Genomic DNA, 24,079 nt, shown 5'->3' with positions numbered 1-24,079 from the left:
CAGTTGGTAACTACATACTCCTTTGTGGGGGAAAAAAACCAAAACACAAATCCCAACCCTTTGTTCTCTAAGCAACACGGCAAAGTATATTCTTACGAATGGTGACAAAACACGCGCAATGTCTCAACCATCAGCCAAGGGGGAGGCAATATGCGAAATACAAAGATAAAACATCCCTGGGGAGAGAAAAATGTTTTCTGAGGAGGGAGGAAGGCCTACATTCAGGAAGACGTGAGAGGCAGTTTTCTTTTCCTTTATAGAGTTAAAAATAGCAACAGTAAAGTGGAGACAAGATGAAAAATTTGGGATCCGGAGTCGGAAGAGTGGGGAGACCATGTGTTCCTTGCAGAAACAGGCAAGACAGTCCTTAAGAAAACTCTTGTAAACAGTCATGACAGTAGATGAGGCTAAACAAAAGCCATGTTCTCTCCTTCCTGCCTCCTCCCAAACACCTCTCCCACAAGTCCTGAGAGCCGAACCTCAGTTCTCTCAACTCGGTGCTAGAGACACGGGGCGTGTGCAACATCTGAGCTGAGCTGGGCATCTCAGTTGCTAGTAACAGCAAACATCCTCTACTCCCCACCCCGTGTCCGTCAGAGCACTCTCCCTCCCCAAACACCATCCACCTTCCTGCCACGTAAGCGGCAGAAACAGGCAGAGTGGTGAGACCTGACATACGGTCCAAGCAATGCCTGATATCCGCGCTACATTTGCTGAATTGAGGTCAGGCTGGAAGGTGTCTCAGTGTTTACCACCCATCATGACATGGGAATATTAGCATATATATCGTTTATGAAGTATGACACAATACCTATCTGTCAGTCAGCCCATCTTTCTATCTATTTAGTCTGCCTAGTCTACTTTATCTAGCTACGTTTCGCTATCTCTATCAATCATCTATTGCTCCATATTATCTAATTTCTTCCTGTCTCTCTCTCATCTTTTTCACTCTAATCTTTCTTACTCTAGCTATACTCCCCTCTCTCTCCCTATCATCCATCTATCCACTCGAAAGTCTTTCCCTCCCCTCCTCTCTCTAATCCCTGTTTTTAAAAATCTCTGTCCAATCTCTCTCTCACTCTCTCTTTCCCTCTCTTTTTTAAATCCTCCAACTTTCTCTCTCTTATTTCTGCAAAATGCCAGGAAGCACACAGAAATTAATTCCAATACGTTTTGATGGCACTTCTGGTGAGCGGTCTATGTTCAAACCGATCATCTCTGAGGAGACCATCTTTTCTCCCTATTTCCAACAAAGAGATGGAGGAGAACAAAGGAGTATGGCAGGGAGGGTCAGTTAGCTCTTTGAAGGCCATGGGGCTGCCACTCCGTGCATGGGATGTTTGGGACTGTCAGCAGATACATCTTTTTGGTGTTACTGCTGTGAGGTGAATTTAATTGTGTGCCTGCAGCATCCTGCAGCAATCCTGCAGGGTACTCCTCTGGCCATCACTGATAGTGCACGAGATGGTGGGAAAGCATGGGATAATAATCAGGGCAGTGAAAGAGCAATAACTGCACCTTTATGAAAGCTCAGTTATTACTGAATATATTTTAACTGTTCACTCTTGCAGCTCATAAACAGAGCGGCGGACCCTGAGGACTGTTAAGGCCCAAGGCCAAGTGTCTGTCTGTCCTCCACTGGGCAGGGCTGGGCTGCACCACAGAACATCCTGCGCTCTGTGGAAAGGGGCGGAGGAGACGGGCAAGGTGGTGCTCTGTCCACAGCACCAAGCCTGTGCCATGCTTTTGGTTTGCTATAAACAACAGCTAAAGGCCCTGGCCCTCGTTAGAGCTGGCTGGTTGAACCATCCTGGGTTTTACTAAGGAGTAGGAATTAGGTATTTCTCAGAGCACTGTTGACTGACTTTTACACTACCAGACCTTGTCCTGCCCTGTTTATTCAATGCATTGGCCCAATTTATTTTGCCAAACAGAGCATTTTTTGAGAGACATACTATGCTACCCAACAACTTCTCCGACTCCAGCCCAATGGGGTGAGCAGCACCCTACTACTGGAGGGAGCTTAGGCCCCAGGACTCTATCCCCTCACAGGCCCTGGTGCATCCCTCAGCAGAGGTCAGACCTTCAGCATGGACTAAAGCCAGTCCCTCTGCTGACTCATCCCTCCAAGGCCACCACACTTCCCCAAACTGGGGCCTAGAGGTTTCCTAGAGGGCCGCTTATTTTTTTCTTTCCTGAAACCGGTTTTACCACTTTCATTTTTTATGTTATCCAGTGCTAACACCTCACTCAAAAAATCCAAGCCTGCTTCCCTTAAAAACCCCCTCAGCAGTGGCAGGGAGAGTGATCGGTCAGTCAGTGACTGGTGGCCGAGGAGCACAGAGGGGCCACGCAAGCAGCGGCCCACCAAAGACCGCAGGTCAGCAGGGTGTACAGCAGCATAGAAATGCGACACGGTGGTATTAATGATCATTATTCTCATTTATTATAATTATTGTTCAGTTTGAAAAAGGAGCCTGGAGCCAAGCATTACGCTAATTGGCACATTTTTTTGTTGTTGTTGTTCTAGTTCTGAAAACTGGGGTTTAGTATTACTCTTTGTTCTTTTTTGTTGTTGTTGTTGGGTTTGATCTCTCTTTTTTTTTTTATTTGGTTTTTTGTCTTTCGTTCATTCCATCGCATTGAAAAAGGAAGAAAAGAAAATTACTTTTTGGTTTGGTTTTTGTGTTTTTGTTTTTCCTCTTTTAACTCACTCGGTAAGTCTGGACTCCTCGGATGAACGTAACATTGCACACACACACACATTTGGAGAAGAGAGGAGAGAGGAGGGGGGGAGAGAGAGAGAGAGCGTGCTCGCGGTGGGCAGACAGACACACGCACGCGCCAGGTCAAAGAACTCTGATACAGTGCAAGAATTTTCCCAAAAATGATTGGATCATCGTTACCAAAAAACTCGCCATAACAACACCAAGAAACAAAGAAATGTTTAAGCCACACTGTTTGACTGGGATTTTTCCTGCTTTTTTTTTTTCCTTTTTTTTTTTTCTTTAAATGTTTGCCACACAGAGAGAAAAAGGGTTTAGTTGGGAATGGGAGAGGGATGGACAGGCTCACAGATGTGAGCAGGAAGTGGGGAGATCGAGATTGGGGTGGGAAGGAAGGATAGAGGATAGGGGGAGGGAGGGAGGGGCAATGGGGAGTCATTTCTTAATGTTCAGGCATTTTCTTGGTCCGCCTTGCTCTCTTCTTCTTTCACCTCTTCCTGCTGGGCACTTTCAGTAGGTTTGGTTTCTTCTACAGCATCTAGTGGGGAAAGAGATGGTCCAGGGTTAGTCAGCCACCATCTAGAGCATCATGCATTTGCACACAGCCATGATATGATGGACTGCATGGCTCCAGGCTTCTCACACCCCAAAGTGACTCAGGTCTCAAAGGCCCTGGCGTTTCTGCAGCATAGAAAGAATGTGCCAGAATTCAGCCCAGTAGGCAAGTGTGTAGCTCACACAAAACACCTCTGGGCATGCCAGAAACATGGCAACAGAAGGAGCTGCCCAGATCATGCTGATATGTCAGGCAACCACCATTCATTTCATCAGGTGCACTGATTAGGCTCTTGGCTTACCAGCTAGCCCACATACCCTGTTACTGAACCCACTGACCAACCACTGTTGAATTGTTTCTCCCTAATTACCGCTATAGACCCTCCCAGCCAAGACTTAACGAAGTCACAAAGAGAAAACTCTACGTGCACTAGAAGACTGTAAGACTCAGAGGGAAAAATTATAACCTGTAACTCAGACTTCTCTTTAAATGAACAGAGATCTACAGAAATGTCTCTAGCCTTCAAGAACAGGAACCTTCATCAGGAGGCTGTCATGTCTCTCCAGTTTTCTGGGCTGTTCTTTGGAAGGCAAAGCTGCCCCGGGGGGTAGCAACAAGTGTAACTTGAGTCTGGGCCTGCCTGTCAATCAGACACCTTGATCTGGCTCACTGTTCACACGAGAAGTTAAAATGAATGCTACAAGCAATCCCGTCACAATGAACTAAGAGGATCAGAACGGAGGGGAAGGCAGAGGCAGCCAGCAGGGAAAAGGCAAGGAAAAGGAACACCCCTGAAGATGGAGTAATCTTACTACTGGCTTCATCCAGCCCAAGACACCCCACCCCCTTTGTTTTCAGCAGGATGGGTTTAATTGCCTCTGAGTTCCTGCTGACCAGCTCTCATCATCTTTACATCAGGGTATGCTAACACGTTCCCAGGCTTCTTTCAGAAATCCTGGTAAGATCTGTGCACCTTGTGGATCAATGTTTACGGGAGCAGGGGATGGCTAACCCAGGGCTGTAAGGCTAAATAATGCACAAAGGTCTTAGTGCACTGTAGTGACTGGTCTACTCTATCACCATGTCACCCGTTGCTGGCAGACTCCTCCTCACACACACACACAAACAGAGACCATGGAAATGCCAAGCAAGAAGTATCATTCCAGACATGAGATCAAGAACAGGGAAAAGAAACAAGTGCTGAAGAGCTGGGTGGTGTGGGACAGACTACAAGATTGGTAGATCACATACCTCAGTGCTAGCACACAATATACCTCCATAGTGCCACTGTATCTCCCATCGTCATTCAGAGAGGTCTGTGGGGTCCCTGGACAGTTCCTGTCTTCTCTGATGGACTATCAGATTTACATTACAACAGCAAATAAAATGGTCCAGGGACTACACTCTGGCCCCAAGAGGCTAGTTGGCACCACACAGCTCATGTCCCCATGGCTAAACTCTCTCAGTCTCCAGAACAGAGTGTCTGTGTCTGGGAGCTCTCTGAGGCAAAGCTAGTTGTATTCAAAAATCACACCATGGCCTATGCTGTCAAGCTGGACAAATATGAATATTCATATGCCAATGTTTAGTTTCTGAGGATTTGCATCCTTACACCGGTGTTTAATATTAGTGAGAATGAAAATCTGGATCTGAAATTTTCCTTACTGACACCATTTATCCATTTTGGCCTGGTCCATTGGATGCCATCAGATGGCAGACTTGTATTTGCTTCCAGCACTGTCAGTAGTTGCTTCATTCCTGCTCTCCCCCTCAGCTCTTTAGTCTAGATTTTAAATAGATTCCTAGGCACCGCTTCCATATGGATCACCTTTAAGATGTGTGTAACTTCCTATCTTGAATCATCTTCATTAAAGGCTTTGCTTCTGAATCTTCAAATACTTTTTGTCTTAGTAAACTCTAACTGTTGATTTTCCAAAAGGAAAGAGTCTGTGGGAACATTCCCATGTCCTGAGCCCCTGCACGTGCAAATCCTCTGACAGCAGAAACATCTGTGGACTTTCTTTCCCTCGACACTAAACAGCTAAACGTAATGCAACTGAAGGGCTCCTTCTATATATGGTACATCTACCACCATGAACCAAAGACAAAATAAGCTACTGATTAAAATAGGATGTATCATTGTAAGGCAAAGCAGGCCAGCTTGCCCTAGTTTTGTTAATTTTCCTGAATGACTTGATCACTCTCCACTCTCCACTGGGGAGGGAGGGGAGCCCTTTTAATCCTGTTCTTCTCCAAAGCACTCATAGTAGGAGACACATTGAATTATGGAGCCGAGAGTAGAATCCTAATACATGATTACATACCTCTAAATTTGAGCCAAAAGGCTATTGTTAGCCAGCAGCAAAGTGTGCTTTTCTGTAAATTTCTGGGTTTTCCACACATAAATGCAAGATGAGCGAAAAAGGAACAAAGGATAAGCAATGCAGCTACAAGAAAACACAAACCCCAGCAGTGTATTTACGTTTAAAACGTTCTGTGTCTTCCTACAGAAGACATGCACAGATTATAGCTGGCAGTCCCCACTCACAGACTCCTCATGACAGCACAACACCAAGGCCTGTAAGACAGCAAGCACAAGGACAGACACGAGGAGGTCCTGCATCATACCTGCTCTGATACTAAGTGCCTTGGCCAAGACATACGAACTGCTGAGTTGCACAGATCCCTCACCATTACAGAAAGTGGGGCCTAGTTCCTACAGTGGCTCTTGATGACTGTCCTAGCGAGATGGGCAGGAAATCTGGTTGCACACAAAGTAGGGGAGCTGTCAACCTGGGTGACATGGACTAGCTCACGACGTTTCCCTATGCCATTCTCACTCTTAGGATAAGCAGGCAAGTTGAAACACAGTTTCCTGCCACTTTTTGTTCTCTATTGGCTCACCACAGTGGCAAATCTTATTTCCAGAGAGTGTCTGTGGGGCCCAGAGATCCCTGTCTAGCAGAGGAATTGCACGGGGGTACCTCTCTGCACCCATTGCTCTTCTCTGGGGAGCAGTTAGTGATAAGACAGGTGACTCTCCACTGAAACAGCCCAGGGACTGCACTGATTTCTGCTGTGGGTGAAATAGTTTGGACTGACTCTGAGGTCATAAAGCAGCAGAAAGGATTTAAAGTAACTTCACCACTTATTCATATTTACAGAGAGGAATCGTGCAAGGCAAATGCTGGACACGTGACAAACTAGAGTTAATTTTCCTGACTGTGGATGTCCCAAATATAAACAAGAGGTCCACCTTTCCAAATAGGAATTATCACAGAAAATTCAGCCAGCCCCTCTCCCTCTTCCTTCTTGCATTGCTACACCCTGCTAAGCTATGTCTTATTTCCCAGCAGCTTTAGCAGCATTTCATTGATCTTTGGGATGAATGAAAAGCAGCAACCTGGTGTTATTATCCAGTCATGAACTTTAGTAAGAAACAAATCACAAAGGATATAAAAAAAAAAGCACAAATAATAAAGTTCAAGCTGTGGCACTGCTAAACCATGGCTGTGAAAAGAGGATTCTCTCTGTTCAATGGGAGCAATGCAGCACAACTCCGTTGACACTGGGGCAAATTAACAGCAGTTTCTGATTCACGAGGAGAGGTGACACGGTTTATCTGAGTCACCCTTCACCAGCTTGTTTGATGCAGACTGTTCCTGCAGTATGTGCTCTGGGGTTTTCTCCATCCTAGTTTTCAGTGTGCCAGTAAAGGAGGGCAACATATCCCTGGGGAGACTAGTAGATAGTTATCCTGGGGGTTTCATACATCACAGAGGACATTTCTTACATTGTTTTTTACCCAATACTAGTCTTGATTTCCCACCTCCATGAACTCTGGGCAGTCAGACTTGTTAGTTTGTGGTGGATACATAACGGTTATTTGCACTGCCTTCCTTAGCATTTTACATTCACTTTACACTTTGTTGGAATAGGTGTAAAAGGTGACAGAAAAACAGAGGAGAATTCGGGGCATTTAAGCAAAATTTTCTGTCCTCTGCTTGAGGAACAAAAGTATTTTTGTCCTGGGTAGCCAAATTTCCAGCACTGTGAGATTTCCTCCTGCGAGATCAGAGTCCCCTGTGTCCACTTGGAAATGAGAGGAAAAGCAGGTGGCACCGAGTTATTTCCTAAGATGGATCTGGACTGGGGCAGCACTGAGATTCATGCGAAGGGATCATGAAATGAGAAAGTTGAAGTGAGAGTGGGTGGACATCTCACCTAACTCCAGACATCTACACAGCAACATCTCCAGCTTATCTTCTCACCCTCTGCTCCCTTTCTAATCAATGGAGAAAAAAAAAAAAAAACCCAAACATGACATTTCTAGGACTCTACTAACCTGACCTATTTAGACATCTTCTTTAGGACAAAAGGAATTGCAGCTTGGGAACACCTACACCTTTAGCAAGCTAAGGTAAAGACATTCACGTTTGTTCTAGAGCATTCCAACCACAGGGCAAAAAAGAAGGGCTCAGGCTCAAAAAATGAGTGAAACTCATTTTGAAACTCACAAAAAAACACCTAGTTTGTGCTTGTAATCATCACCCTCACAATTGTCACCACTTGCCCTGCTCCTGTTTATTGAAGTCCTGTTCTAGATTCATCTATGAGATTTTTAGCTTGTTTTGCAGCTTTGCCTATTGTTTCAGTCTTTTGAAACCTATACTGCAGGCCAAATCACATTATAGGATAATTTTGCCAAAGATACAGGGATCTGTGGGCAGAGTTGCTATCAATCTCACGTCAATCTATCATCCTGGACCAGGCAGCCAAGTTGAGAAATCTTTTGGGCAGTACCAGGCAAACCTTAAAGATGTTACTGTGGAATTGCTTAAGTGATAGAGCTGGGTGGTGGGAAAGGCTGAAGTGTGTTTGCTTCCCTGAAAGGCCTGTGTTAGAGAAATGCTTCATACATGGAGCTCCAACTGGAAGAGAAATAATATCAAAGTGAACCAGAAATCCTTGTTGAAATCGAGTGTCACGGAGCTCCTATCCCTCAGCACTCCATTTATTTCTTGGAAAGGGTGAGAGTCATTCCTGTGAGCCCTACTGAGGAGCAAACACCTCAAACATGTGCAGGTCTGGTTGTTGTAAAGTTGAAGCAGGCACGCAAGCAGCAGTTTTACTGGATGGTGGTATTTCCAGCTGCCTTTGCCTATTCTGTACTCTAATGGCTGAGCGTGCAGGCTCCTCTCCAAGTCTCTCTGCTGCCCTACATTAGTGAAATTAGGTTGAGTGGATTTCCGGGTAAAACACTGTCTCTTGGGACCTGCCCAGCTCCTGCTTGACTTGCCAAGATTAATTAAATCAGAGCAGACATCAGCTTATGACCATAGCAGCAGCAACCTCTCTGCTGATCATTTCTTTTGTGGCTGGTGGCTTGGGTTTTGTTTTCCTTTTTGTTTCCGTTCCACTGCAGATCTTTAAATTACCACAGCTGATGCCAAGAGAAGAGAAACTGCACAAACACTCAGGCATTCTACTATAGATGCAGAGATTTTGCTTTTGCTGCTTTCCCACTGTTTGCATAATTATTGCTGATATTGATTGTGCAGCTAGAACTCTCCCATGCCTTCATGCTCAAGTATTGCCCAGATTTACTAAGCCGTTGCTCTTTCTCTAGCATTTGTCATAGCTCATTCCTTTCTCCCTCTGTCCTCTGCCAGCTACAGCTTGGTCAGAGATGGAACTGAAAACCTGTGCCTCATCTGATCTCCTCTTTGTTCCCAAATCTAGATATTCCTGTCCTGCTATAAGCAGACTTTGTTTGCCCCAGAGATAACTCTGTTTAGAGACATATTTTAGAGGGTAAGGAGCACTGGAAAGCCCCATTTAAAACCCCTGACCCAAGCCTCTCCTAGTTTTAATGACATTTGGATCCAGATTTGAATCCAGGCTTCACAGCTTGATTCATCTGTCCCAATCCATCTGTCCTTCTAGCCAGCCAGAAGCTGATTCCAGGCAGACGATGGTAGGTCTGAGACTGCTGAAATGACACACTTCAGGTTCAGAGCTGTTGCTTATGCAGTTCTCTTCCTGATCCAAGTTAGCCCATTGCAGTCAGCCCTACAATGTGTCATATGCAGTGCTAAAATCCTACGCCCTCCCCACTCACTGCTTCTGAAAACTGGCAGACTTGGGCCAGCCCATCAAAACAGTGAGAAATGAAAGAACTGAGTGTTTCAAGTGAGTGGCTGTTGTTGGGTGTTGTGAGTGACTGTTGTCCGTCAAGTGACTGACTTGCACAATTTCTTCCAATCCCCTGGTGAATCCCCCACTTAGTACAGACAGACCCAGGGTACCACCTGGTTCCTGGGAGCCCTGGGAGCCACTGTGGGCACATGGCACCTGGGAGATCTGCATACCCTTGGCAAACCTAACAACAATGTGGTGGGGTAGGATGACCCCGCTGCAAGCAGCAGGCAGGAGGTCCAGAGAAGTTGCTTGGTAACTACTGTAAAGAAGCAGGCAAAGAAGGCTGTTAAGATTAAATTTAAAAAAGTGAATATGGCCACAATACATTGTAGTTTGGGCCTCCTCTTCCTGGACTGCCTGGTCTTTCTTTCAGCACCATGTATACCAGCCTCTGTGGCTCTATCAGAGAGAAAAAAACAACTTCCAACACCATGGGTAATGACTTTAGTCCAAGTTTGGACAACTTTTCTCTTCTCCTGGTCCTGCTAAATCCTCAGAGGACAGCCAGCCCCAGTTCTGTGGCCCCAACTACCTTTGCACTTTCTCAGGTTGAAGAGCCAGTGGCTTAGGGATTTCCTCTCCTGCTCCTAGCCTTTCTTCCCCTAGCACCACCACAGAAATCCCACTCTGCATTGGCATCTATATGCAGTAGTTGGAAAGGCAGGGAGTGGTGGACTGGATGCTCAGGGTGCATGGTGGTGGGGAGGGGGTGCTGAGGGGAGTCAGGCTCATTCCAGCTCCATTGCAAAGCATCTTTCACAGTGTCTAGACACCAGCTGCCAGGTTGCTATGGAAACTCCCCAACTTTAGCTGATGGGAGGGAGCAGTGAGGTCTCCAGAGAAATGGGAGTGGTAGAAGATGAAGGTGGAGAGAGAAAAGGGAGTATGTTCCTTGTGAATGTAAGGTGTTAACCCTGTTACAGCTACATTTGCAAATATTTTTGCTTTCTGGAGGATGGGAAAGGAGTGTCTCTCCTTCCTTTCACTGCTGTTTCTTTCCCACACCCATGGATGCATCCAGGCCTGAAGGCTGAGACAAATGACATGCCTGCACCTGCTGGTCATTTATTCCTGCCTATTACCAGCACTTTTGGCCCAAATCTCCTGTGTACAGTACCTATAACTGGGCAATTGTAAACCAACTAGGGCTGGAAGAAGGCTATCAGAGCGGTTAGGTCTTCAGATACTAAAATCTCCTTTAACAATGCCTCTCTCCTGGCCACTGTCACTGTTACAAGCAAATGCAGCCCTGGGGAGGACAAGGTTCTCCTACCTGGCAGTAGTGTGATCTGTCAGGGTGCTTCTGGAGAGAAGCTTTGTTACTACATAAGTGGTGGTTGAGTAGGAGGCCGCATAGTACAGTGGCCAAAAGAGAAGTAAAAGAGCCTTCTTGGGATGAGAGTGCCTTGGAGGAAGATGTTTTGCACTGGTATTGAGCAAATGGCATCAAAGGTGCTGACTTTGACAGATTCCTATCAAGGCTCCCCAGTCTCTACAGTTGGGGAGCCTGCAGTGGAGACATGGGTAGTGACTTGTGCATGGTCTCCCCAGATATCAGATGGGGTCAGAGCTGATTTGATTCCCAATTAGTTGGTCAGCTGCCCTGCTGGAGGAGAAAGGCTCCCTACAGGAGAGATTCCAATCTATTGGCCTCTCCATCTCCACCGAAAAGAGTGAGACAGAGTCAAAGATGCCTCTGCAGGCACTCAGACCATAATTCTTCATTATCCACTGCTTGACTTTCCAGCAAGGTAGCATATTGGTCTTTTTACATACAATATCCAGATTGTAACAGAAATATAAGATAAAATGGGATATATAATATCCACATCATACATGTATGACGAACCCAGGCCTTGTGAACATCAAGAGCTGTCTCCGTTGTGACCTTCCCAAATTGCCACAGGCAGCCAGCAATGTATTTATCTGGTCTTTATCATCTCAACGATGAGTTGTCCCAGTGAAGAAAGCAAAGGCTCTTATCTGCATTTTAGAATGAGCAAAGTATGAAGAACCTGGCTTCCATCACACAAAAGCCTGTGGTGGTGTGCCCAGGAGGCTGAGTTGCCCTGGCTTTTCATTCTAGCATTTCAACCAGACACTCTGCACACAGCAACTCTTTCATGGGTGTGATGCCTTGGTCCTGTCATTTCTGAAATTCCACAAAGTCCTAATCTCAGATCATACTGGAGGTGCAGCATTCTTAGCAGTAGTCCCACAACAACCATCACAGAAAGGCAGATAGAAGGAAGGCATTCATTATTTCACCTGAGGAAAACCTAAGAATAAGTAACCCACAAGTCGATCTTTACTCTTGTCCTCCCCTGCCCATGTTGATTTCACATTGGTCCTGGAGACCAGAAAGGCTAATCTTTTTAATTCCTTAAATACCTTGTGATTCAAACAGCTTGAATATAGAGTTTTACTTGCTTCCAGCTGTGCAATGTAACAGTTGGCAGCTGCTCTTGGCATTTGTGTTGAAAAACAGGATGTCCTCATCTCGAACAACAGTATTCTTTTTCTGCCACTCCTCTTTTCCCCCCTTGCTGGATTAAGTTCTGAAGGATGATTTAGAAACAGAAGGCACATGAGAGGACAGAACAACAAGGTCTTAATAAGACATATCCATTTATTCTTTAGATTCTAGGATGTCTGCCCTGTTAGATCATCAGGAAGAAATCAGATGAAAGGTAAGAAGAACTGGAAATACCTCCAGTAGACCAGTCAAGTGAGCAAACAGCAGCTTTATTGAAGTGACTGATAGTGTTTCCTGTACAGCCAGGACATTTATAGCAAAGTAATTAATTCAGGGAGTGAAGCTTACAGCACTTTGGGGATGAAGGTTTGGATTTGGAGAGGCCTGGCAGATGTACAGAGAATAGCACAGCAAGAGACAGAAGTTTGACAGACAGATCAGATCCTCAGAGGTCTGCCCATCTTACAGTTCTGCTGATCAGCCTGGCAATTGTGGTAGGATCAGTAGGGGGATAAAAATGAACCCAAAACTGTAGCAGACTGCTGGCATTCGCGCACTGCTGATCCTGAAATAAAGAGGGTGAAGGAAAGGAAGGAAACATGCAGAGTGCTAGATCTCTGGACTCTCCACCTAAAGCTCTCTCACTTCATCACACGGGAATGGCTGTGAGGCTACTCTCCTCCCCTGCCCTGGAGAAACTGGGCAAGAAAAAAGAGGCCAGAGGAAGAAGTCTTCACAACTGCAGCAAGAAGGTCTAGAAATTCCTTTGGTGCTTCCAGAATTAATGCACTGCTCCTCCTCCTCATATTTCTCCTCCTTCAGCTGTCAGTGGCAGGAAAACAAATTGCTGCAGCCCTTACTACAAACCACACTCCTACCTCCCTTCCCCCAGCCTAAAAGACATGTGCCATTCATAAGCTGCCTGACTACTGGCCTCCATTATTAAAGCCTAAAAGGCTGATAAATTCAGGATTCATGGAGCCTGCAAGCCTCCAACAACCAGATTGCCATGGAAACCTGAGGCAGCCTCCATCTCCAGCAGAAATGATATTGATCTTGCTGAAGGCAGGGAATTACAATCACAGAGAGGATATAAAATGTCTCTTTTTTTTTTTTCCCCCTTTGCCATCCTCCCATTTTGTGTTTAAATGAAGGAGAAATTTCATTTAGAAATCGTTAGTTCGTTTCTGTCCATCATCATACACCAAAGCTGCGCAGATTGGATGCTAAAATGATTTAAGTGCCTGTTGGCAAGCCTTCCGCAGCCATCTTGTCGACAACTGCCCCTAGCAGTTGCAACAGCACCACCGGCTCTTTGCATTAATTACTAATATTTCCCATACACGCAGCTGAGAAGCACACAGACAGAATCCTAAGGTGTTTCGTGCAGAACGGGCACTGAAACACAGCTGCTGTTCTCTAGGAAGCAGTTCAGGCTTAATGCTGTACCCATTGAAGCTCCTGGGAACTTTGCTGTCCATTTCAATGAGAGCAGGTTATTGCACACAATATCACAGCCTGGATGTAGGAAGAGGCGTTTTGACCTACGAGCACTTGTGGGGAAACCACCACTTTGAAACAATGTGGAGTGGCATTGCTGGTGCAGAGTAGTCCTCCCTTCTGCCCCAAATCCCCTATCCGGGACTGCTTAATCACAGCCCTCCAGGGATGGAAAGAGCAGGAGTCACGGCACTTATCCTGCAAAACTGGGCAGACAGATGGATACTTTCCTTCCCCAGCTCATACTGCAAAGACCCTCCTTGGTCTGTCACCAGATCTCTTGGGTGCCCATGAGAAAGCCTAAGGGTTAGCAGGTGAAAGGCCACAGCTTGGCTTAAGATGGAAGATCAGTGTACATCTGCCTTTTTCACACCAAGAATCTCTGTGTCTAGAGGTGTAGTGATGCTTGGTCCTAAGTGCTCAGCCCTAGGAAGAAAGAAGGCACAGGGCTGCCCTGTGCCTGGCCCTGTCTGTCTTCAGTGAGTCGAGCTGCGTAGCAGAAAGGAAGGAGAGAGGGAGCTGCCTGGAAAGGCTTTCACAAACACTCTCTTTGCAGTGACAGTCTTTCATGTGAAAGTGGCAGCAGCTCACAGCAGTAATTCTGATTTTAATTCAAATATGAACTTTTTTTTGTTGTTCAATTGGGTTTTTATAAAAACAAAAACCCAACTTTTTCCCAGTCTGGGAAGGACTTACCAGCCTCTGAACTTTCTGAGTGGTGTGTGACAGTAACAATTCACAATTGTGATTGATGAATTCAGCTTTGACATGAGGGGACCCGGCTGGGCAGCTGCAAATGCTGGGGAGACTTTGCAGGGCCACAGTAAGGCAGACTTGCATCCCATGCACAGCTGTCCGTGCCATGAGGCCAAGTTTCATCATCTAACACACCCAAGGGAAGCTGGTATGTCCAGGTCATCAATGGCAAAGTTAAAGCTCCTCAGTACTGTCCACTATGGTGGAAAAAAAGTACCCTTATGAGGTGCTAAGACAGCCCTTTGCTGACCTAGCCTTCAATTACGAGGCTTCCTTCTCTCGTCAAAGGACTTTTCAGCACCACTGTGGCTGTCCTTTTGCTAACACTGTCAGCCCAAGGTGGCCCTGCCCAAGCTGTGGGACCAAGCAGTAGCCACTCTTCCACTACCTCACGTGTAGCCAAAGTCTGCTATGAAGCCCAGCTGTGCACAAGTCCACAGAAGCTTCAAGTTACCACAGCTCCTACTTGCAGAGTTTCTAAGTTTTTGGCAAAAGTGGAGTAGACCTTCCTTTTGGCTTGACCACCATCATTTTTGACAACAGCTGTCACAAAAGAGTACCTTATCTGAAGCATGAACCCACCAGGCCTGAGTTGCTCTGAAATTGCACTGAGGCATTGGAAGTGGCACTCCATTGCTTTGTGCTCATGTTCTCTTCCCTTGTCCTCCAGTTGATTTTATATGCTGTAAAGGTTCTTGGCTTGGATCTTGCCTGCTAGTCGCAAAGCAATATCGTGAGATATTCACGTGAATGAACATGTCTTTCTTACTCTTCCTCTCCTGCTGGAGCTGTTCCACTTCCATAATCATTAAATATTCATCGGGCCAGAGGAAAACATTAACTCTGTAGACCGGTGCTGAGGGCACTCATCTGGAATGGGGGAGACCAAACTCCACATCCTGGCTCCAGTAAATGATAAATAATTTAGACAAAGTGGAACGACTCCAGCAGGAGGGATCAAGGGAAACTTTGTCCATCAGCCCAATGGCTTGCTTGCAAAGCTCGCTGGATTTAGGTTCCTAGAGTAACACATGGGCCCATCTTATCTTCTGTCCCATTTAAAAATCCAATATTTCTTGGTACTGGTACATTATGTTTCGTTCTTTAATTAAAGGGTTTTAATTAAAGGGTTCTTTAATTAAAAATTTTTTAAAAAGTCTTACAGAAGAATTCCAACCCAGCAGGGCTCAGAAGCCCTGCATGGAGGTGGTCTGAACTGCAATTAGGCTTGACTCCTCTGTTTGGTAGAAACACGTGTTTGTGTTTTGCTAGAAATAAAGACTAGAAGTAGCTGCATGCTACATCAGTTAGAACAGTCGGAATTTTCTTCTTGTCCCCTGGTGTAAAAATCATTGACTCCATCCATCTTTCTTATGGCCGTTTGACTTCAGCCATGAAGGATTCTAGCTACAGGCACAAAGAAACATTTTCTTTTGCATTTTGTGTCTCTTTATTGAGTGCAGTGAACAGTGCTGGGTTAGTATCTCTTGAGACCTGCTGTTCATCTAGCGAAATGATGCATTTCTTTCCTCTGCCTTCCTGCTGGGCCTCAGGTCTGTTTCATAGAATCATAGAATCATAGAATGGTAGGGGTTGGAAGGGACCTTCAGAGATCATCTAGTCTAATCCCCCTGCAGAAGCAGGTTCATCTAGATCAAGTCACATAGGAATATGTCCAGGCGGGTCTTGAATACCTCCAGCTTGGGAGAGATTGTGTCATAGGCAAGAGATCAAGTTCAGACTCTGTGCCTGGCCACCATGTTTGGCAACAATGATCAGTCTCCCAACAAAGCTCAGCAGTAAGTGCTGGGACAGGTTTCAGGAACCCTCAAAGTTCATGATGTTCGGAGGTGTACCATGGGACTGGTGCAGGTGTGGTACAGGTTTAAGAGACTGAGGTGACAGTTGTGCCTACTCATAGTTCGATAATAAAGCTACTTTTTCTGTATCCCTGGTGTGCCATTTGAATAATGGACTGTGAACGCAGACAAAGGACCAGATGGAATTGTTGCTGGTATAAATTGTAGCAGTCCTACTGAAGATAACTTCACATCAATTCTCTGATCAGACCCTGTGGATACAGAGGATTTCCACCCCTCTGCAGAAAGCAGAAGACCAATATTAGAATATTGCACTGAGTACCTCCAAGGGGAAGAAACATACAGACCACTTGTGAGCAGATCCAAGTTTAAGCCCACAGGCTCCTTCAACTCACATGTCTTTCTTGGCTTGGAAAGTGCAGCAGGGCAGGCTACAGCCCAGGGCTTAGCCTCCTGGGGCCTGTACCTTGTTTCAGCACTGAAACAAGGGGGGTTGAACTAGATAATCTCTAAAGGTCCCTTCCAACCCTACCATTCTATGATTCTATGATTGAATTGCTTACGATGCTCATGCTGAAATCACAGGTAAAATCCCAGCCTTGCATAAGTTAGTGATGCTTAGATTTCAGCCTGGCATCTGCAGCTATAGCTGATGAGCATGGATAGGAAGGAAGGAAGGAAGGAAGGAAGGAAGGAAGGAAGGAAGGAAGGAAGGAAGGAAGGAAGGAAGGAAGGAAACTTGTAAGATAAATTTGGGGATAGGTAACACAGGGTGTCTAAACTGGAATACATAGTCTTTAATTTTTAAGCCCACGCTCGGTGAGGGGATGAAGTCCTACATTCAATTAAAAAGTGGGCAGTTATGGATTTAGTCCACACAAGCTTATATTCACACATCCTTCTTAGTGGCTTGTGTCATTTCCAAATCAATGGGTGCCTAAGGCTTTTCAGAACAGCAAAGGGGGTTTTAAAAGTAGTTTCTACCACCTCAGCTTTAAATTACTTTTACTTTATTTCATCTCTTGAAATGATAAGGTCTTTGGAACATTTTTCACAGCTACTAAGAGGCTTCTGCCAAAGTCAACAGCACTGGGGAATGCTCCTGCAGACCTGTCACAGCTCTCATTCTTGCCTTCCCATCCCTTTGCCTGTATGTGCAGTGCATGATCAGTTGTGGTTCTGCAGCACTGCATCACTGTAGTATTGAGATTCAGATGTTCTTCCAAATGTCAGAGAGATTTTCTTCTTCATTAAGCCCTGTAGGTTACAGGTAATGTCCAGTTATCATTACTAACGCTCCTAATTACTGTGTTTTGCTGAAGGAAGATGGAGGGGTCGAACAGTGCCTTCCACCTTCTGCTTTCTTTTATAATGAGAAGAGGACTCATTTGCTATTGCCTCAAGGCACAGCTGGAAAGTGGGTGGTCCTCTGATCATTGGATAATAGGGACCTGTGACCTTTATCCAAGACTTATTTACATGAAGCCTTGAGTCTCACTTTTCCTGTCATTAAACTGCATTTTCTTCTGCATCTCTGGGCCCTATCCAGATTTCCATTGCTTGTTTCCTGACTGTTCCACAGCCCTGCAAGAGGCATGTGTCCAACACGGGCTCTTGGCTGCCAGGACCTCAGCTGAGATTTTCATCTCTGTTCCAGTGTCCCATGCTGACAGTGATGTAGCTAAGGACACAGAAAGAAGAAAAGAAACATTCCCACAGATCCTATTCATATCTGATGATGATAAATCCAAGGGAATGTATATGGTACAGTCTGTGAGAGCTAATAGATGTGAAAAGCAGAGAATACAGAACCAGAAAGTCACAGTTCTAGTAACCTGCAAAACAAGACCAGATTCCCCTTCAGAGAACAGCTAAGCACACAACAGCAGCATTCTCCATCATTCAATCTTCCCCCATACATTATCATTAAGTGTCTCCTCTCTTTTCTTCCTGAAAGACATTCCACACCAACAGAAAGGAAAGCTAGGGAATGAAAAAGTCTTCCTTTAAATCAAGCTTGCAGCATGAATATAGTCTTGAGAAATACATTGTGGCTAAAGACTTGTTCAAATTGAGCTTATGTAAGTTCATGTTTCACAAGTCTATCGGAGATCCAGAACGGGTGGTGAAACCTGTCCTACAGAGGTGACATCAGTGGCTTGACTTGTAAGCCTGCTGTCACTGACTACATTTTCTTTGGTTCTCTTGGCCACTGCCCAGTCTCACAGACCATCAAATGGCTGAATAAAATATTTATGCAATGCCTTCACAAAGAGGAGAACTCCCAGGTCCACAACAGACCTGGATGTCGTCACAGTCACCAGATGATCATCTGGTAGCTGTCTTCAAAATGCAAAGATGTTGGTGTGCGTAAGGACTGGGATGAAGAGCAAACCAGAAGAAATATGGCTTTTCTGGAAATATGTATATACCAGTACAGCCTTTTTTGGACTAATACATACAGTGTTTATCACCTCATTTCATAAAGGACATTTGCAGATTTAAAGAGAGTGCAGAGAAAAGCAATAAAGATGCTAAAAAGCATGAGAACCATTTCATATAAAAAGCAATTGAAAGCACTGCTTCTATTTTCTTCAGTAAAGGGATGAACAATCAAGGCCATGGTACATATTCTGTGCATATTATATGATGCTATATACAATAAGCAATGGCATAAAGCAGGGCTATCAGAAGCCTTTACGCTTTTTGTAACACAACACAAGCACAGAAAGGTATTTAAGGCAACAGTGGCCAATTCATTGTTGAACTTACAACCATTTCCTAGTTGGTTGGAGTTGGGAAAGCTATTGACTATCAATCGGACATTGTGCATTCACATATATGCCATGTACAGCCACAGTTACAATAGAGACAAATACATCATGCTTTAACTCTTAAATCAAATCCTAGGCAACAGAGAGCAGGGATGAGTCATAGCAGAAGAGAGGTAGTTTATCCTAAATCTGCCCATAGCAGTATTTGGTGCTAGCCACTGCAAAAAGTGCAATAAATGGCTGTTAGAAATTGCCAAGCCAGGTCAGACCTATGTTTCCTCTACTAGTTATTCACATGGCACCTTGATAGTACAAATTCACTTTGCCAGAGTCCATGCAGTTGCCACAGAGACTGGAAGTGATAACTGCACTGCCACTGATAATCCAATATTAATGCACCTATTATGCAGCTCTCGAGGAATGTCTAAGTAATCTGATCATGCTGACCTGGTGAACTTTCCCAACCCCTTTCCTCTGCACATGGCAGTTGTCTGTACCACAGGGTCACTACTGATATCTTTAAAGTACTGCTCCTGGGAGCTGTAAATCCCAGCTGATACCCTGCAAGCTTACATCTATCTGAAAAGTTCAGCCTACTTGATCCTAGTGTAAAGAGACCACTGGCGGTCGTGCAGAGCATTGCTGTCAGTTACAGCAAACAGCTGCTGCTTACATTTCATCATCCGTCTGTCTATTCTCCTAGTCAGTCTGCTATTTGAGCCCTCTTCAGTAGAAAATGTGGTTCTCATTTATGGCAGAAAGCCTTTCTCCCATGTGTGGATGTCAGAGCATTTTCTTAAGGTGATTTCATTGCAGTTGTAGTGGGCCACTATGGAAAATATTGTAATGAGGTGACAGTGATTTTGAGCTAAATCTAGGTGGAGTTTAACCATCAGCTTTGACTGCAGAGAGTTGTATGTTAGCATGAGTAAATGCTATACAACATGAGCACATATTGTGACATCAGTATGCACTGCCTCAAACGTCACCTGTATGTACTGCTCGTAAGAGCCTCTCCCTGTAGAGACATGCAAGAGCAAAATGTTCTCAGCAAGGCCTTGGTATATCTTCTAGAAAGTTCAGTATTGTACAGGTTCAAGAGAGATAGGTTTGTTCGGCTGCAGGAATACCATAAAGATGCAGAGAAGACTGAGGTTGGCCAACCTGCCTATGAACAGGAACTCTGTGCAGCATGCCATGATCAACAAGGAGGTGCTTGGCTGATTCTGCAACAGCAGAAAGGATGAAAGATTGCTGTCACCTTTCTTATAATTTCCATTCTTCACAACAACAAAGCAGCTAACCAACCTTGAGCATCCATGCATCTCTCACTGAGGTACCAAAAGAAGTGGCACCTCCTTGGTGCAAAACAGTGGTATGCTGCTCTCTTCAAGAGGCCTCTTCTGGAGTCAGCTCACACTTTGTCATTGGTAAATTTGCTTAGTACCACTTAGGATTTCATCAAAAGAGGTCCTTCTTCACCACTAAGTCCACTAACACAGTTCACACCTATATGGGACAAGATGTCTCTCGGAAAATAGCTGACATGGGACCAAAGGCAGCACTTTAGTGCAACAGAGGAGGAAATCCTGCACCTGTAGCAGGTAATGTGTAGGTTTCCCGTTCCCCAGAAAATCATGACGTTCCCCTTTCCTCACTCTGCCTCTCACATGACTATTTACACTAATGCAAGTAGTGAATGGCTGTGAAACACCCATGCAATGCTTATACCCATGTGGAAACAATGCAAAGATTAAACGTTTCAGAGCAACTGAGGACTAGGTGCTTACTTTGACACCTTTTCAGTACTTTTCAGGTAACCTAAGTTGCATTTATATTCTTACTTTATTACTGGAGTAGCATTACAAACAAGAAAATGCTGGCACGCTTGCTTACAGTTGTTCGTTCTGGGGCAGTCACGGGAAGACTACTGTATTTGCATTGCTTTTCTCTGCTGCCAGGTGTAGCAACAGAGATAAGCTCCTGTGAAACAGGAACGGCATTGAGGGTGTAGCTGGCTCATGCCAGCTACCCATGGGCCAAGACTAAAACTCCAGTTATACAACTGCAATCCTCTTGCGTAGCACACGCTGTACCTTCTAGCTGGTACATGACAATAGACAGTCTCCCTTTCCAAATCTTTATACAGCCCGTGCTCCCTAGGTGCAGCAAGTATTGTCCTTCCATGCTGATTGAACTGAAAACAAAGAACTGATTCAACTCTAAACCATGAAAAAGGATCCCTAGAGATTTGATGCCTCTGAGGAAGCAAAGAGAAGATAGTTCCTCCCAGTGCTCCTTGCTGGCAGGATGTAAGGCCCTGGGGGAACAGCTGGCCCGCTTACATGCAAAGCAATTGTCATCTGGCTGATATTTCATTTCAGCTGTGAAACTGCTCCATTGTAAAGCTATTTCATGGAGCAAGAGACAGCATTCTGCATTTTCCAACAAAAGAGGATCCATTTGTTTCCTTAGGCACAATTTACTCTTTCACATTTCTGGGCTTTGTTGTATTCTTACCTGACAATCTGAGAGTGCTTTTGATGTGAGAGCTAGCCAAATTTGGAGGTGAGACTTGAAAAACCTGTGAAACTACAAAGAGAATCTAACATTGTGTGACATTCACCTCCTCTACTGCCCATAATGCACACAGTAGCCCATCTTCTTCTATAGTCTACTGTGCTGGATGCTGGTCTCACTTCAAAGCTTAGCTTATGTAGACTCTTTCCAGTAACTTTGATGGAGACTATCCGGATTTAAGCCAATGCAACCTAGATTAGAATAAGTCTCACCTGCTCATCCATATGCAATGCACAAATTCCCTCCTACCACTTTTGATTTTTGTCCTGTTGAGTAGGCTGGCATCTCAGGAAGCCTCCCTAAGCATAATACCAAATCCAAAGAGGCAAAAGTTGGATTATAACAAGAAAGCCTATAAACATAAGCCTTGGCAAGGATGCTCAGATAAAAGAACACTTTTTTGGCATGCAAGTCACCCACCACAAGATGTGAAGAGAGCTAAAATATTATCCTTCTTGCATCAATCCCCCATTGCTGCTGAACAAAGCCCACAAAATCATCTCATGTCTTACCCAGGTTGGAATACATCTGTTTTTTCAACCTCCTTTTTGATACCTTAAGGATTATTTAGAAACTGCCGAATCCAGGAATGCTTGGATCTCTGGATCAACTAATATTGTACAGTTGTTTGAAGACATTTCTTAAGCCATTATCAACAGACAGGTAGAGAATGTGGAACTGAATAACAAGGAGAGCTGAAGGCTATCAGGGGAATTAGTGACTGGTATGAAGAATCACCCACTCTCTCCAACTCCGGAAACATTAAAGCACCACATATAAAGAGAAGACTTTTTAATCTAATGAGTTATTCCTTTCCCCTCTTCCTGTCATTTTTCTCCTGCCCCTAGATGAAGGCGAAAACATCTTCTGGATATAAATGAAACGCCCTTGCTTTTTGCTTGTGTTTGCACCAGGGAAGATATCCACAGATAACACGATATAGCCATTGTAGCAAAATTCAAGGCAGATGAACATCACTGCACAAAAGTAGCACGGTCGGCACGCCTCACAGTAGTAGCAGTCAAGCATGCCATGGCAACCAGCCAACCAATGACACTGGCTAGCAGCCAATTTGATTTATTTTTGGCAGCCTGACATCGCATACTACTGTGACAGTCTTCGATCACAGAAAACTATAAGAGACGACCTCTGAAAGCCAAGGGGATGACTTTTGGGAGAGGAGCAGACTGATGAAGCTGAAAGAAGATCTGTCCCCAGGCTGGAGGAGTACTGTCGTGGCAGATGTTTGGTAGCCCTCCCTCTTTTGTGAATGACCATTGCAGCCATGGCAACAACCACCAGCACTGTGTTTGCTGGAGGATGATGGGGAGAAAGGTCGGGATATGGCAAAAGTCTTTAAGTCTATGGAACAAGTAAGTACCAAGAGAGAAATGGAGAGGTTCAAAGGGATGAGAGGGAGCAATAGAATGAAGACAGGAAAAACAAAACATAGGCTTTTTTTCAGGAAATATTTGCTGTCTGTGGGAGCTTTTACACTGTAATGATTCTCTTTTGTGCAATATTCTTTCAGGAGAAAGCAACTTCTTACTACTCTGGACACTGTGCTATGAAGTGTATTGCAGAACACAAGCCACTATCCTTGGAGAGATGGACAAGCAGGTCTGTTTAATCTTTTGCACATTTCCCTCTTGGATGGCTCTGGGGACACTTACCCAGCTGTTCAAGTTTGTGACTGGAAGGCAGTTATCATAGTGGAATAGAAATTTAGAGAAAAAAAAATCTATATTCATTAACATTTTAAAGAGACTATCGGTTTGACTGTGGTCACACACCTTCCATGTTTACTTTCTGCAAACATCGGTGAGCTTGAGTATTACTGGATGCATATTGAATAAGGATGAACAGATGTACATGCTGGTCTCAGTCAAACAATCACTGAAAACTCATTTTTAAATCCGTATTTTATTGTAGATTTCCCAACTTACTTTTCTGGCTAGATATTTACATAAGTAATAGCATCATGTGCAAATGCATATTAAGTCATACGTTTAAATGGCCACTTCAAACAATGTGGCCATGAATGGTTGGCCACTTCAAATTATGTTAAACAAAGGCATGGGGAAGATATCTGCAAATAATTTGGAATACTGCACAGAAATAAACCATTTTTTGATGACCAGTGACACAAAATTAGTAAAATTAAGCAAATAGACTGCTACTATGAATTTCCTACCTCTATCCATTAGAGCAGATTAATCTGAATAAAAATAGAATACTAATTCAAAGAGATTTTTTTGATCTTTGGAAGAAAGATCAGGCAGCCCAAAAGGACTACAAGAATGTTGTGATGTCATGTAGCGAAAAAATTAGAAGGGCCAACACTCAACTTGAACTATTGCTAGCTATTACTGCAAAAGACACTAAGAAAAGTTTCTATAAATACACCAGCAACAAAAGGAGTGCCAAAGGGAATCTTCACCCTTTAATGGATGAAAGGAGAAGCTTAGTGACCAAGAATTAGGATAAGGCTGAGATACTTAATGCCTTCTTTGCCTCAGTCTTCACCAGTAAAACCAGCTGTTCTCTGGGCATCCAGCCCCCTGAGCTAGAAGACAGGGATGGGGGACAGAGTGAAGCCCCCTTAGTCCAAGAGGAAATGGTGTGTGATCTGCTGCTCCACTTTGATGCACACAAGTCCATGGGGCCAATGGCATCCACTTGAAAGTGCT

The 24,079-nt window shown here is 44.6% G+C and overlaps 1 protein-coding gene across 1 annotated transcript in view; it reads right to left on the bottom strand.

Moving 5' to 3' along the window:
- Window positions 1-2,423: 2,423 nt before the first annotated feature.
- Window positions 2,424-24,079, bottom strand: part of GAP43 (growth associated protein 43) — a 58,475-nt gene continuing 36,819 nt past the window's right edge. The window contains exon 3 of the mRNA XM_061988723.1: window positions 2,424-3,264. Within this exon, the coding sequence (XP_061844707.1) occupies window positions 3,176-3,264 (89 nt within the window). The 3' untranslated portion in view covers window positions 2,424-3,175. The remainder of the gene's footprint in view (window positions 3,265-24,079) is intronic.

This window comes from Colius striatus, chromosome 1, assembly GCF_028858725.1.
Source record: "Colius striatus isolate bColStr4 chromosome 1, bColStr4.1.hap1, whole genome shotgun sequence".
Classification (NCBI taxonomy): Eukaryota; Metazoa; Chordata; class Aves; order Coliiformes; family Coliidae; genus Colius; species Colius striatus.
Note: the sequence above shows the minus strand (reverse complement) of the source record. Positions and strands in the feature narration are given on the sequence as shown.